The sequence below is a fragment of the Stegodyphus dumicola genome, chromosome X2 (assembly GCF_044657685.1).
Source record: "Stegodyphus dumicola isolate Sdum_Otavi_A_Nest chromosome X2, ASM4465768v1".
NCBI classification, from domain to species: domain Eukaryota; kingdom Metazoa; phylum Arthropoda; class Arachnida; order Araneae; family Eresidae; genus Stegodyphus; species Stegodyphus dumicola.
This window is the reverse complement of record NC_140781.1, coordinates 124,718,765-124,733,627: the sequence shown is the minus strand read 5'-3', so window position 1 is coordinate 124,733,627 and position 14,863 is coordinate 124,718,765. Positions and strand designations below refer to the sequence as shown.

At 30.8% G+C, this 14,863-nt stretch overlaps 1 protein-coding gene across 9 annotated transcripts in view; it reads left to right on the top strand.

Annotated features, from left to right (window-relative positions):
• Positions 1–14,863, top strand: part of LOC118187517 (mitogen-activated protein kinase kinase kinase kinase 5-like) — a 170,604-nt gene that overhangs the window by 141,740 nt on the left and 14,001 nt on the right. For all 9 annotated transcript variants that reach the window (XM_085809411.1, XM_085809413.1, XM_085809409.1 and 6 more), the window contains 6 exons: positions 82–187; positions 317–479; positions 1,502–1,599; positions 6,325–6,491; positions 8,246–8,338; positions 8,436–8,562. In XM_085809411.1, coding sequence (XP_085665537.1) covers positions 82–187; positions 317–479; positions 1,502–1,599; positions 6,325–6,491; positions 8,246–8,338; positions 8,436–8,562 — 754 coding nt within the window. The remainder of the gene's footprint in view (positions 1–81; positions 188–316; positions 480–1,501; positions 1,600–6,324; positions 6,492–8,245; positions 8,339–8,435; positions 8,563–14,863) is intronic.

Below are 14,863 nucleotides of genomic sequence, written 5' to 3'. Positions count from 1 at the left end.
GAACTTTTTTTAATTTAATAAATTTGTAGGTGATGTTTGTTTTGTTGTTTTGTGTAGTAAATTTTTATATTCAATATATAGGCAAAACACCACAGTTATATCGCCATGATTTGTTGGCCCTCCACAGCAAGCAAACTTACAGGTTCTCCTTGTCAATGAATAAAATCCCAGAAAGATTTGTTCCAAGGTTAGTTAAATAAACCAGCATAATACATTATATATATCCTAAAGCTGTTGTCATTTGTGTCACTGTTTTGTTTTTTATTGTATGTTGTTTTTCGGCTATTCATTAAATTTCACTGTTTTAAACTTTTAGGCGGTTTGCTACTACAACAAAAGTTCCAGATACTAAAGGGTGTATCAAGTGCTGTGTTGGGCGCAATCCATATAATGGCTATAAATATTTATGTGGAGCTACAATGAATGGTTTATTTCTCATGCAGTGGTATAACCCACTCAATAAATTTATGCTTTTGAAAGTATGTTTCATAATTATTGGTATTTTATAACTATTGCGATTTGATGTTCAGTAACTGTAAACTAACAAAATTATCAACAGATGTTGCATTTGTATTACCATATTATTGTTTTGTGAGTGTTAGTATGATTTTATAGTAAAATAGTATATTCTGCAAATAGTATGTTTTGTATAGTAACATCTTTGTGTCTTCATTACTGCCCATGTGTGTTACTTGTCCAAATAAGAAATAAATTACATTTCACTCTTACTGAATTTGAACTTAATTTAAAAATTTGAGTTGTAATATTACAATTAGCCATTTGGATATTCTTGGAAAAGATATATTTACTTTCTGATTTCTAATAAATGTATTAAATACTATGGCAAAATCTTAAATACTATGGCAAAATCTGTGGCTGTGCCTAATTTTAATACATTTATTTGTGTGCAGTTTTTTTAATTTTGTCTGCACTTGAATTTCAGTGATTAATGTCTCACATATGTAAAATTCAAATTAGATTTTTATATTATGCATGACTGGAGATTAAATTTACATTGCACAAGGAGAGAAAAAGGGCACAAGAAAATGCTATTTAAATTCTAAATAAATTTTAGCTTCTTATTCTATGCATCAGTGTTAGTTCTCTAAATATTTCAGTTTAAAGTTCCAGTTGCAGTTTTTAATAATACTCCCCCCCCCTGTGGAAAATAATTCTTTCATTACATTAAATATGTGTAAGATTTTATTAATTTTTTTCCAAGAATCTTCTTTTTTCTTCATCTTCCATTTTGTTTTAATCTTTTGATAATATTTATAAAGCTGAACTTTAAATGTTGAAATATTTGGTATTGCTCATCAGTAGCTTTCTATGCACAATAGAATTAATAACTTTCTACTCATTAAAAATAATTGCTTAGTTATGTTTTAGGTTATTCAACATTTTCCTTTCAAATCTATGATTTCATTGCTGGTAAAGATTGTTTTTGCTCATATGTTAAATGATTACAATGTACACTATATTCTGTTCATTTGTTTTACAGCAATTTGAATGCTGGGTTCCATCAAAATTGTCAATCTTTGAGATGATTATATCTCACGAAATGGAGTATCCAATGATTTGTGTTGGTGTGCGGAAAGGGTAAGCTGCTTTATCAGTTATATTTTCATATATTTCATGTTGCAGTGATGCTTCAATGTGTGTCATGAATCTGTTTCAGATCCTGGAATGTATGCTAAACTTTTTCTATAAGAAATAAAGGGAAAAGATTTAAACTGTTCTTTTAAAAAAAGTCCTATTGTCCTTTTAAAAAGTCATATATATTTTAACATTATTTGATATTAAAATACAAATGCAGTGAGTGAAATATATACTGTACATAAATGAAGCACTACACATAATACTGCACATAAATGTTTTCTGTTGTCCAATTGAAAAACAATTTTGCAGTATGCTGTGATATCTCTGGTCTTGGTTTGGTAATCAGTTTTATTCCCATAGCAACGTAATCTGATTTAGTAATGTTTTTACTTTTCATGGTTGTAAGCACCATCATCCTTGGTAAAACAGTATGCAATAGTGAAATTTTGGATACGCATGCTATCTTCATTACTTTTCAACAATGTATTTCTCCACTTCCATGGTGATCTTAATATTCTTAATTTCTTTATGCTTCTCATTAACTTTCCTAAAACTCAAATTTGCAAAAAAAATTATGCCAAAGGAACACAAAATCACTTGAAAATTCAGCAACTGTTATACTGACACTCATGGAGAATCATAGGATTCTCTTCGTGTGTTGCACACAGGCATGGCTTATCACTTGAGTCGTATTCCAAACAAAAATTTTCACCCAAACATAATGTATACCAAGGCCCCCACTGTAACTATCACATAGTCATGTGAAGTATTTTATTAATGTATAAAAAAACCTTATTCTGTCATGAATAAGTCTTTTTTGGCTGATACCCAAAATTAGAAGAATAGTGCAAAGCGATTATGAAAAATGCAAGGCTGGTTTTAATAAAGTGAACTCTATATGTGTTATATAGAGCAATATAAATGTAAAAAAATACTGTATTGCATCTAAAGTAAATTGACCTCATGTGTGAAATGACAGTTTGAAAGTTTTTCATGGAAAATTTGCATATAAAATGGTTTTGTATTTATAAGATTGATATAATAAAGTTTCTTTGCAAGAAAGATATTAAATAGCTTAAATATTCTATTTTTATGTGAAACTGGGTAAGTATGCTTTTTTTTTTTTTTTTTTTTTTTTTTTTTTTTTTTTTTTTTTTTTCATGTTTGAGGAGCATGGCTTGCTTAATGTCCTGAAATCTGATGTGCTGATAATTAACTTTAATCTGCAATGTTAAGTTGTTCTTTCTGATGTTGCTTCCCACTATCAGAACAGATAGTGGAAAAGAATCCTGGTTACTAGGTTAGGTATCCAAGTTTATTAAAGAAGGCTGTAGTCTGGGGACCAATAATAAGATCTTATTCTCCCTGTAAACATTGGTTGCCTCACAGCAATCTAGCGTTCTGGAATGCCATATTAAAGGATGTGACTAGCTGTTACAGTCAAGTCCATGTTGTGAGTGTGATTGTTATCTCTGGATGTTGATGTGATTAATAATTATATTTGTGAACTGTGACTATGATGTTTGGCCATGCCTTTTTAGGCTTTCGCTGCATTGTGGGGCATTTTAACAATCTATCTGACATCATCATCAGTTGTTTCCTACTGGTGAATGAAGGATATTCTATATATAAATCTCATATTCACCTTTAAATATAAAAGTTATAGAATATTGACAAATTAAATTCCTTAATAAAATTTTTAGATGTGAGTACGTAAAAAGGATAAATTTTAAATATTTTGGGGTTGATACGTTAATATGTGTGAATTAAATGCAGGTGTGACTTGTTTTGTGCTATCGTAACGATCATAATTTTAGAGAACTCTGAATCTTGATAAGCATGTAACATTCTAGATAAGGTGATTCATAAATGCATGGTTCTGATGAGGCATTAGATATCAATAGGCCACACATGGTATTTCTATTCTTATTTACAGTGCAAATATAATAAATCAGCTGTGTTTAATGTTCTAAAGGATTGTGCTTTTTAAAGCAAATAATGTGTTTGCAAATGGAGATGTGATTTGGTTTCTGCTGCTTTAGTATATATCTCTTTTACCTTTGCACCTCATGGATTTTGATAATAGAGTTACCTATGTTTAGGAAGTTGTGTGGAGTGTTACAGCTCCATGTAGCCATGGTGGCCACTTCTGTTCTTCATCTCTTTTAACAGGTATATTTTTAAGCTCATTTAGTTTTCCAAATGTTTACAAGTTTGGGGTTTATTTTATTCTCTGTTTAACTCAAATTTTCAATTGTGCCCCATTACACCCCCAAAATGTGTTATCAAATAAATAGTAGCAGGAAATTAATAGCAAAATTTTGGCAGTCAAAAAAATGTGCATTTTTAAATGAAAAAGGTAAAATTTGGTCAAGTGTCAATTAATCTTAAATTTAATCTAATCACCTGCAACAGCTAAAATGAAAAAAAAAACTGAAGCTGCAAAGTGTACTCCCCACTTTAGTGAATATTGAAATGAGAATCTGTCATAACACTTGTTTCTGAAATAAAATAACCCAAGTAAATGAGAAAACTGGGGAGTAGGAACAGCAATGTAGAGTTTAAAACTTCTTAGATGTTATAATAATGAGAAAAAAGGGAGAGTGGCCTATGTGTGATCGCCTGCAAAACTGATAGAGTTGTATTCAAAACCTGTATCAATCTAAGGTTGTATTTTTGCCTCAATGTGAAAAAACATTCATTTTGTATATTGATGTCTCACTGATGGTGATTGTCATGGTGATGTGAATAAGAATTGTTCATTATGTATAAAGCAAAATCTTTGATAAGATAAATACTGAATAGGAGGAATTAACACTATACTTCTTTCTAGGGAATTATTAAAATAATTTCTTTCATGATCAGCATACAAATTTGTTATGTTGAAAATACCAGGAGTAATAATTGATACTCTTAATCTAGCTGTAAATAAACTTAAAAATTTATATATAATAAAAAAACAAAGAAAAACTAAGCTTTCACCAGAGTTGGATTTTGAGGGTCCTGGAAGAACAACTACTTTTTTTTTAACTGTACATATTTTAGCTGTTAATTTATTCACAGGATTATTTTCAAGTAATGTTGTGATTGTTTTTCTCTTTCTTTAAATTTACCCAAGGCAACCTCGACTGATCAATGCATACTGCTTAAACCTGCAGTGAAGTTTCACTATTGTTATTTTTTATGGTTATTATTATATAGCGCAGTTATATAAAATGTAGTAATGTAGATGCTGTTGTTGCTACTTTGATTATATATATTTTGTGAATTCTAATAATGCAGCTATAATGAGTGCCAGTTGTTAGGGGTAATTTAGGATAAAAATTCCAGAAATAAAGAATAACATACAAATACCAGCAAACTCTTAAATTAAGGTTTATTTTTCTTTTTAATTTTTTTAACTTAATCTGGATAGATGGTATGTGAGTTGGAATTAAAATCCATATCACACAATGAAACATTTTATTACTTTGTGAAAACTATACTTCTAAATATGTTTTCTTCTATTTGAAAAAAATTAAAGCTCTCAGGATTATGACTGTCATTCATCATATAATTCACTGTGGTAACCTCTTTCAAGAATATGAATGCTTGAATGCCTATTTCTTTTTAAGATTGTCACCATATTATTTGTCATTTTATTGTATGCTGCTCATACATTTAAAAAAAATTCAACTGTCATTTTGACATTTTTTTATTTTGCGACCAGTATGGCTTTGTTGTTTCTGAGACCAGTAAAAGTTATATGTAAGAAGTTTTTAAGTCTTCATTCCAAATTATTATCTGGATTCACTTATGTTCATTTTGAAAAGATGTGAGTAATGAATAAATGAAAATAACAACTGAATGTATGAAATAACAATTTTAAGCCTTTTTTAAGGAATTAAAAGATTTACATGTACTTGGAGAGCAAACGTCAACCACAAAATTAGCTTTCAGAATGTCTGTGAATTCCCTAGAACTCATTATAAAAAAATCAAGACCTAGTCTTAGAATATGAAGGAAAATTTAGATATGCATTTAAACTATACATGTATGAGTATGTTTCTGCTGTGAATATCTACTAATAACTGCAAGAACTTGGAAGGTAGTTTAAATTTATTTATGCTAATTTATTAAAACATTGAATAGAAAAAGGTAGCAGACTAATAAAGAGTGGTAGATAAATCATAATGAGCCAACTAATGAAGAGTAATAGATAAATCATAGAAAGAGTTTTCATATCGTGTTAGTCAAGTGAGGAATGTAAATGAAACTAGGAAATTTTTTATTTTCACCTGTCTTAGTTGTTTTCTCCTTATCCTTATTACATCTGGGATTTCACTTTGGGTATTTAACATGCCATTAAAGTAGTGGAAATCCAGTCATTTGTAAGATAAGTGAAAATAGGGAAACAGTCAATTAATAAAGAGGAAATCACAAGTAGTGACATAATTTAATATTATAGTCAGCTGTCATTAAAAAATATTAAATAAAACATGTGGCATAAATACTATTTTAAATTCTGACAGTTTTCTAAGTAAGTTTCATAAATGCAAAAAGTCAACTTTTTAAAATAGATTTAAAAAAGGAATTATTTTCATCTTATATGAGTGCTTTTCTACTTTTTATAACTTATTGCAATAATTTATGTCTTCAATTTGGTCTTCTGTTATTTCAGTATTTAATGAAGCCATTTCTCCCCTGCTTTTTTATTTCCCTAGTTTTATTACTTCATTTTTACAGGTATGATAGAGGAAACTTGAAATTAGACATGATAAACCTAAACTCAAATGCTAATTGGTTTGGAGAAGACAGTGATGGCACAGAAACAATTGTACCTCGCCATGACTCAATTGATGTTGTTAGTGTGTCTCAGTTAGAAAAAGATACTATACTTGTTTGCTCTAACAGTAAGTATGATTAATTGTTTGTCTTAGATTTGATTTTAACTGGTACAGTATTTTTTTATCCAATAGAAAGCTCTGAAAATAGAATCATTTGCCATTTCTAGCGTTCATTTTATCATCTTCCCATGGACACATTTTCACTGTAGAAGTCAAAAGTTGAATAAAGCAGCATATTTAATATCCTTAATACTTGTTCTTAATGTGGTGTAATATAGATTTTTCAGATATATGTATGCATATATGTGTAATCTATAAATATCTGATTTTATATTTTGTTGCAAAATTGCGTAAGATTTAAAGACTTTGCTGTTGTTGAATATATGTTAAGCTGTGCTGTTTGCTATCTATAAGCAAAGTTAGATGTCAGTATTTTGTAAACTAGACACGTAATACATATGGCTGGTACTATGCATATTTTATTCAAGCACAGCATTACATTTTCATTGAGTATTTTGGTTTCAGTTTAGCATTTATTTATACTAAATATTTAATTTTGCTTCTGACTTATATCTAAATCTAAATTGTGGTTACGCAAGTTACTTTTGAAGGCAATGTAAGCAGTATGATTTGGGTTTTATTACCTAAATAAAAATATTAATTTATTTGAGTTTTGCATCAAATGTGAGATAACTGCACTGAATAAGAACCATCTAGGTATAGAAATGTGTTCAAGAGTATGGGATGCTGCTAGCACCACATATTGATTTTGGAATTACTATCACAAGTATAAAATGGTGTCCAGAAGATATGAATTTGGAGGTCCAAGGATTATATTTGCAGCTGATTGAGCATTATCACACTCAGCCAGTATGATAAGTAGCTTCTTACCTATCTGTTTCATTGGATAGGTTACCATCTTAAAAAAACTGTATCTTTAGGCTTTTTAAAGGTGCATGGAGACAAAGTGTTTGTCCCTTTGTCACACTGTCATGAGCTCATTTGAATTCGACCCATGAACATCACGTCTTAACTCTTAAGTCTCCTTTTTTAATCTCCAGAAAGTTTCTTGGTGACTTTTAAAGAGCATGTGTCTTACTACCATGGGATATGTGTTTCTAGAAAAAGACTTACAAAGGGTTTGTATGAACAAGTCTAACAATAACAATGAGCTTCATTTGTTTTCTGGTGGATTTATAACTACTACATGGTGTCAAGTCAACATATTAAAAGCATATATTCCTTCATTTTTCTCCACAGTGATGATAATTTTATATTTTTAGGTTATGATACTCATCTACATGGTTGCTTGGTTAACTCTTTGGCGGTTGCAAGATTAAGTAATTCTTTCTTTCCAAATACATGTGATATCTGTCAGTCATAAATTTTTAATGCTGGCTGTGTTAGTTTGCGAACACTGTGGCGTGTAACTAGACTGCAAGTTGAGCTCATTGATGATCATCAGAAGGTTAAGATACAGAATAAAATAATTCTGAACATGAAATGGAGTTCTAGTTCATTAGAGTATACCATATTCTAAAAGTTATAATCATATTTACCTGGTAATCACTTGATTTTTGCTATCTGGTGCAATTTGTACCTGAAAACTTTTCATGTAACTTGCATTCAATATTTTTTATTTTCACAATAATCTGTTGCTTATTTTTTTAGCAATAGTATCATAAAACCTAGATCTTGTTGTCTTACATAAGATTTTATGTTTTGACTTAAGTAATGATGATTATTGTTTACAATTATTTCTTTCCTAAAGATGTTTAATTTTTCTGAAGAAGATAATATTAGCTCCTGTTTATTTCCAGATGTTGTTAAAGTTGTTAATTTGCAAGGAAAATTAAAGTCTAGCCGCCAACAACCTGCTGAACTCCACTTTGATTTCCCAGTAGAATCAATAGGTAGGTATTCCTTTTTTAAAATATATATGTATATATAATGTGCATAATGCTGTTCCAGTAAGTTTACTGATTTATTGCTTATTATATTTTCTAATAGTTTGTTTGACGGATAGTGTATTAGCATTTCATAAACATGGCATGCAAGGTCGTAGTTTTAAAAACAATGAAGTTGTTCAAGAAATAAGTGATAACAGTCGAATATTCCGTATGCTTGGTGCTGATAGGTGAGCAAAATTTCTATGTTATCGTTTTGTGAAAATATGCATCGAAAGGAGTTGTGTCTCATTCTGCTTATGATTTGATTTAATTGCAATTTAAATCTGTTATTGCAATAGGATAATGTTAAGAGATAATACTGAAATTATTTAATGTAGCAGCTGTCCTTTACTGAAAGTAAATTGAGAATAAAAAAATCAAAATAAATTTTGAAATATGTGCATGATTTGATTTTTATACAATGAAATTAGCAAACTGTCTGTGCATGACATAATAGAAAGGAACAGCAAAATGTCTCTACATAAAACCTAAAAATGATGAAGGTTGAGAAGCAAAAAAGTTGAATGGATGGTAGTGAGCATACACATCATAGCAGTCTGATTGGTAAGAGGCTATGTTTCTGAAGCTTTGAAATACAGCAACACAACAATGGAAAAATTCACATCAGACTACTCTGTTAAGAGTTAAAACTTTATTAAAATCTTAATTATGATCATGAGCTGTATATTTAACTGTACTCAATAAGCTTATATAAACTGTATCCTTAAAGCCACCAAATGTAAAAAATCACACTGAATAACTTGCACTTAGGTGCTGCGAAGCAGATGTGTTAGAAGATGAGAGTATATGCCACAATAATGTATAAACAACATTTCAAAATTTTAGATGTGTTGCCTTTATCTTAACAGAGTGCAGTGCTTTTCCTTTCTGATTATGACATTGCAGTCCAATTAATTTCCTTTTTTTTTTCCTGTTTATTTCCATTTATCAACTTACATTAAGTGTGATCAGTTTTACTGTTGTCATATGTAATATCTTTATTTTTTTATTTTAATCCCTTCATTTGAATATTTTTTTTTGTTTCTTTTTTTCTGCATAAGGATATCTGTTTTCTCTTTGTTCAGTTTAATATGACAAAGTGTAAGAGGGTGTTCTACTTAAGGAAAAGGGTAACTATATGAGGACTTCTTAAGGAAAATGAATTCTGTTTTCTTATGGAACAAAATTACAAAAGTTCCTAAGCACCCCAGCCCATGTCCAGAATCCAAACACAGGTCAAACTGCCAATGTTCAACAATCTTTAACTATTCAGCCATTGGTTGGCTTAGGCTTTTTGTAAGGAAGAGTCATGATATTAAATAATCTATTATCATTCACTTTTTACATGTTGTGCTAATCTCCGTGTTTTAATTAGGGCTGTTTTTAAAGCCATTTTTATAAAAGCTGTAATACATGCTTCCACTTAAAAAATGTGTTAAATGATAAAAAAATGTGTTAAGGGATGCAGTGATTCATGTTTTTGTGTTTTAAAATTTAAGCATCAATTTTCTATAAAATACAAAGTTCTAACTTTTTCATATCTTTTCGATTCCTATGCTTATATTAAGCAAAATATTGTACTTGTTATAAAAAATAAAACACAAGAAGTTTTATCCCTATGTGACAAAAATTGACTGAAATGTTTGATGTTGACCCATCAGCGGCTGAGCAGTAAAAGTAGCTGAAATGTTGTTCAGTCTAGGATTCGAGTCCCAGAGAATGGGCCGACTACATGGCCATTTTTACGGATGTGTAATGTAGATTCGAGCCAGTTTCCCCTTGAGAAGTCTTCCACATGGTATCTCTCACATTCCATGTTGTTCCTAATGGCAGGGTATATAATAAATTTAAAAAATATATTAAAATAGAGAATCCAGGGCTATATGCAAATTGAAGAGAAAAATATGTACATAATTAACACATGGACTGCCCAGCACAAAATAACTCATATTAGTGCTCTTCTTCAGGACACTGAATACAAGTTATCTCGTAGTTTCTTGACTTACCACTTTTGTGCCACTACGAGTTACTAACTCGCTTACCGCTTATTTTTAGTTGTACCAGGGCGACAAGTTGAAGCATGTCAGTTTGAATCAACTCATAGTAGACTTCTGTGAAGAGCTTTGTCTAACAAAAGCTGACTACGAGATAATTCGTAGGACCCTTTTTTCTACAAAAATAATATCCTGTAACCTTTTTAATGATTGTTACTAATCATAATTATATTTTTAATAATATAACATGATTAAATCGGTTTGTCTGAAAAGTACTGTTGCAGTCAGTGTGTTAAAAATGTGGGAACCTTAGTGTTTTCTGTTATTTTCTTTTTCACTGTTCTGTATGATCACTAAATTTATAAAGAGAAACTTTATCCTGATGAATCTTTTAGCAATAAATATGAAATGTGTTTTATTCTTAATTGTTTTGAGTTGAGGTTAATGAAGTCTATTGATATTTACTTAATTTCTAAGTTTTATCATGAGTACTGATAAATTGTGCTAGATTTCGAGTGTTAAAATAACTTTTCACACCCCACCATTATTCCTGTAGAACTTAAAAATGGTTTCAGAAGGGAGTGGTAGATAGCTGTTATGCTAAAGAAATAGATAAAATGTGGCTGCAGTGTGAAAAAAAAATATTTATTAGAGGAAAATGGAGTTACAGTTATTCATTTTCAGAACACTTGTTTAACTTTGTGCATAATTTTGTAAATATTATTTCAGTCTTCATGTTTATGTCCGTTTTTAAGCATTAATCTGTTAATGTGAATTTTACTATATATAAATGTGAGGTTTCCAGAAAGTAATTTTAAGAGCATAACAATAAAAGATTAATTTTGTAATATACTCTTAATGTTTTATTTTTTTAACTTTCATATTGCCTATAGGAATTTCAACTTGTTGAGCTGTTGCAGAAAATTAAACCTTTTAGGCCTGCTATAGATTTTTCTCTAAACTGCAAATAAATGTCTCCCCAAGCAGTTAAAGTTGCTGAACACTGGTTATTCGATTCCAGGGGAATGGTATGGCTACATGACTATTCTCATTGTTTTTCCCATTTGTAACATGGATAACATTTCCCTTAAATAGTCCACCATGAAGGTATCCCTTTCCCTAGGCAGATAGCTCTCATAAGCTTTGCCATAATTAAATAAACCAAATCAAACTTAGATGCATGGAAGAAATATCTTTTGAGGTTAAAGAGGTAAATTAGGTAATTTTTAAGTTTTGCATCCTGAGTTTTAAACAGCTTTGTGTCAATGTTCTAGTATGGGAATTAATGCCTGCATGTCTCTTTGTTAAGGATTTTTGAAAACTACAAGAAAGTTCCTAATAATTTATTCAAGAAAAGGAACTTAAAAGGAAAAAATCTAGAGTTCGTTTATATCTTTTTAATAAAATAATATGTAGCTTTTAATTGTTCCAGTAAACAATGGTAAATGTACTTTTTTGTATATTTGTTAAGCCACGTATAAAACTGCATGTCTCTCTCCCTGAATTTTACCGTAAATTATTTCCCATAGTTTATGTTTGCATTTCAAAAAGTAAACAACATGTACACAATTCCCACTGTAACGGGTGAAGTAAAAGCTAGCTTTCAGCTGGGTTATTTGTTATTGTAAAGCATTCAATTCCGTCTTCCTTAAACAGAATGCCTTTGAGATCATTCTGACTAAAACTAGCATGTATGTACAATGAAACGTGGGTCCATGAGCTTAATTCATTCCTAAAGGTAGTTTTGTTACCCAAAATGCTTGTAAACCAAAACAGTTCCCTCCCCCATGGAAATTAATATAAAAGGAATTAATTTGTTCTGGACTTTAAATGATAGCTTAAAAAAGAGTGCTTTGTACATCAGCTCGCAGTCCAAAACCAGTGGACTTCATTAAACCTAATACATATACAGGGTGTCCCGTGAATGTTGCGACAAACTTTTGGGGGACGTAGGGCACATCATAAGGATTAAGAATTGTATAGGAACCCATGCCCAGAAATGGTAGGGGTAAGTGTTAGCAGAGATAGAAGATGAGAAAGGAAAAAAAAGTGATTAATTTGAAACATTTATTGGACATGAATACAAATCGTGTGCGACAGCTTGAATGTTACAACAGATGCTCGAAGTTTGCACCATTAGATGCCAAACATAATAAACATAATAATAAACCTGTATAATGCTAACATATACACAATATACTAAGCATATAAAAAGACCAGGAATACTTAACATATATAAAAAGCAAAGAAAAGTAAAACATATACAGAGTATTAATACATTAAACTAAACATATAAAAAAACAGGAATACTTACTGTACTAACATATATGAAAAAAAAATACGATATCTGTATAAATTAAATTTGACTGTGTATGCAGAAAACTGTGAAGAAGTTAAAGATACGAAATGTTATTGCTTGAAAGGTAGTCTTTTTCTGTAAACATATGAGGTAGCTACTGCCTGGAGGGGTTTATTATCTTTTTAATCTTTTTCTTAATACTAATGTCCTTTACTTGAGAACTGCTTTGTCCCATTAAAAATTTATCCAATGTGATTATTTCTGTTTATGTTTTAAAATTTTCTTAAACCAAGACATTATCATCATATATATTTATGCTACAGCTTACAATTGGTTTATCAGGTTATCTATCAATAACTTTGTATGAAACTTTTAACACTTCACCCTGTTTTGTGCAGATTTCAATTAGGAATATAAAATTCTTGTTTTGAAGGCATTCTACCACACTTGCCTATTATTGCTGCCTCTGAAAATGTTCCTTGTCTCCCATGCTGATTTTTGTAGTCTTCTTGTGACTCTTCCATGTCTTTATTGTTGACTTTCAAGCCCAAGTTTCCAAATTTTTGTCTAAAGGTGCAATATAATTGATAACAAAAGCTTTCTCAGTGTCAGAGTACTTAAAAGTCTCTGCCTAGAATACTGTCTAGCCATAATTTCTTCCAAGTCAAATTAATGGTCTTGTATGTTTGTTGCTTGCTGCCTGGCTTTTCTAAGCGACTTAAACAGTGAATAATATTGAAAGGATTTCTGAATGTAGAAATCTCTTGAATTTTGATTTTCTGTCATAGATTACCTGTAAACACTTTTAAAAAGTGCTTTGGTGTAGAACTTTTTTTAATTTGAGATAATATGCTGATCGATGTGCTGTATTGGAAAAGTCATATTAAGAGACAGGAATTTCACTGTTATGTAATCTGACTGTCACAAGAAGTCACTTTAATGGCAGATTGTTTGCTCATAAGTATTTCTGCACACCTGCGTTGAAACCTTCATGAATCCACCTGATAAAAATTGTGTGCTTAATTCAAATCTTAAACTTAGCCCTTCATGTAATGGAAAGTGTACGATTAATCACATGGTTTTTTTTTAAACACCCTCAAATTCTCTGAATGGTGTAAAAGTAAGAGTTAGGCCTTAAGTCTCCATTTGCTTTTCTTCACCTGGATGCAGGTCACTTTGTTGACCTGTATCCAGGTGCCAACTACATCCTCTTGAGTCATGTATGCTGTTTTTTCAGAACAAAGCAGGTTTGTCACAGTTGAATTGTTGCCGAGGAAGAAAGCCGTCAGCTTTTACACTAAAATCCTGCACAAATTACTCAGCAAATTCTTGATTCACTCTTACAACTCCACCATGCCTAAGTATCTTATGTATGCCTCTACTTTTTGTAAACCACCATCTGCTAGCTTTGAGGACATCAATATCGGCTATAGGTAGCCTAGGTTTTTTTTACCAGTCACCATGATGTTTTAACGAATGATGCCTACTAGCTAACATTAAGTTCACATGTTATGTGACTTGCATTTTGGAGTATTGTTAAACCATTCATCAGCCAAGACATATTTTGTTCAGAAAGATTGTGATCCAAGATTCCATTCTGTATTACATTCTGGAAGTGTGATGAAAACCTTAATATATTTAGCATAAGCACTGGAATGGAACATGCAATGAATTGCCAGTGGTCTTATACACTTGACAGCTGGTGAACAAACAGCTAACTTTAAAAATACAACTGTAAATTTATGTTCATTAGTAGGTAGACTGCCTGGTAGAAGAAATGTGGCATTATGAAGGAATACTCAAAAACAGACCGAATTATATGCATAGATAGCCAAATAAATTCAGTACAAATGATTTAATTTTCATATACTGAAAAAAATTAGTGGGCTGAAAAAGAGGGCAATTAGTAAGAAGGGAATCTTTATATTGGATTTTATACTGCAAAACCTAGCAAGCATTTTGCTTGGATGAGTGTCCAAATAATGTTCTAATGTGAATATGGGGACCCTGTGATGTTAGTTGGAGTTCACAATTAATCTTTATTTTGGTGGAGGGGGGCTTTGAAACTGATGCTGTGTCCCACAGATTCTCAGTCAGGAAAATGAAACTGGTGAAGAAAGCATCTGTGCACACTAGACTGATCTGAAGTATATATGGTTGGGCATATTAATGGTGTGAAAAATTGCATCTGGGATG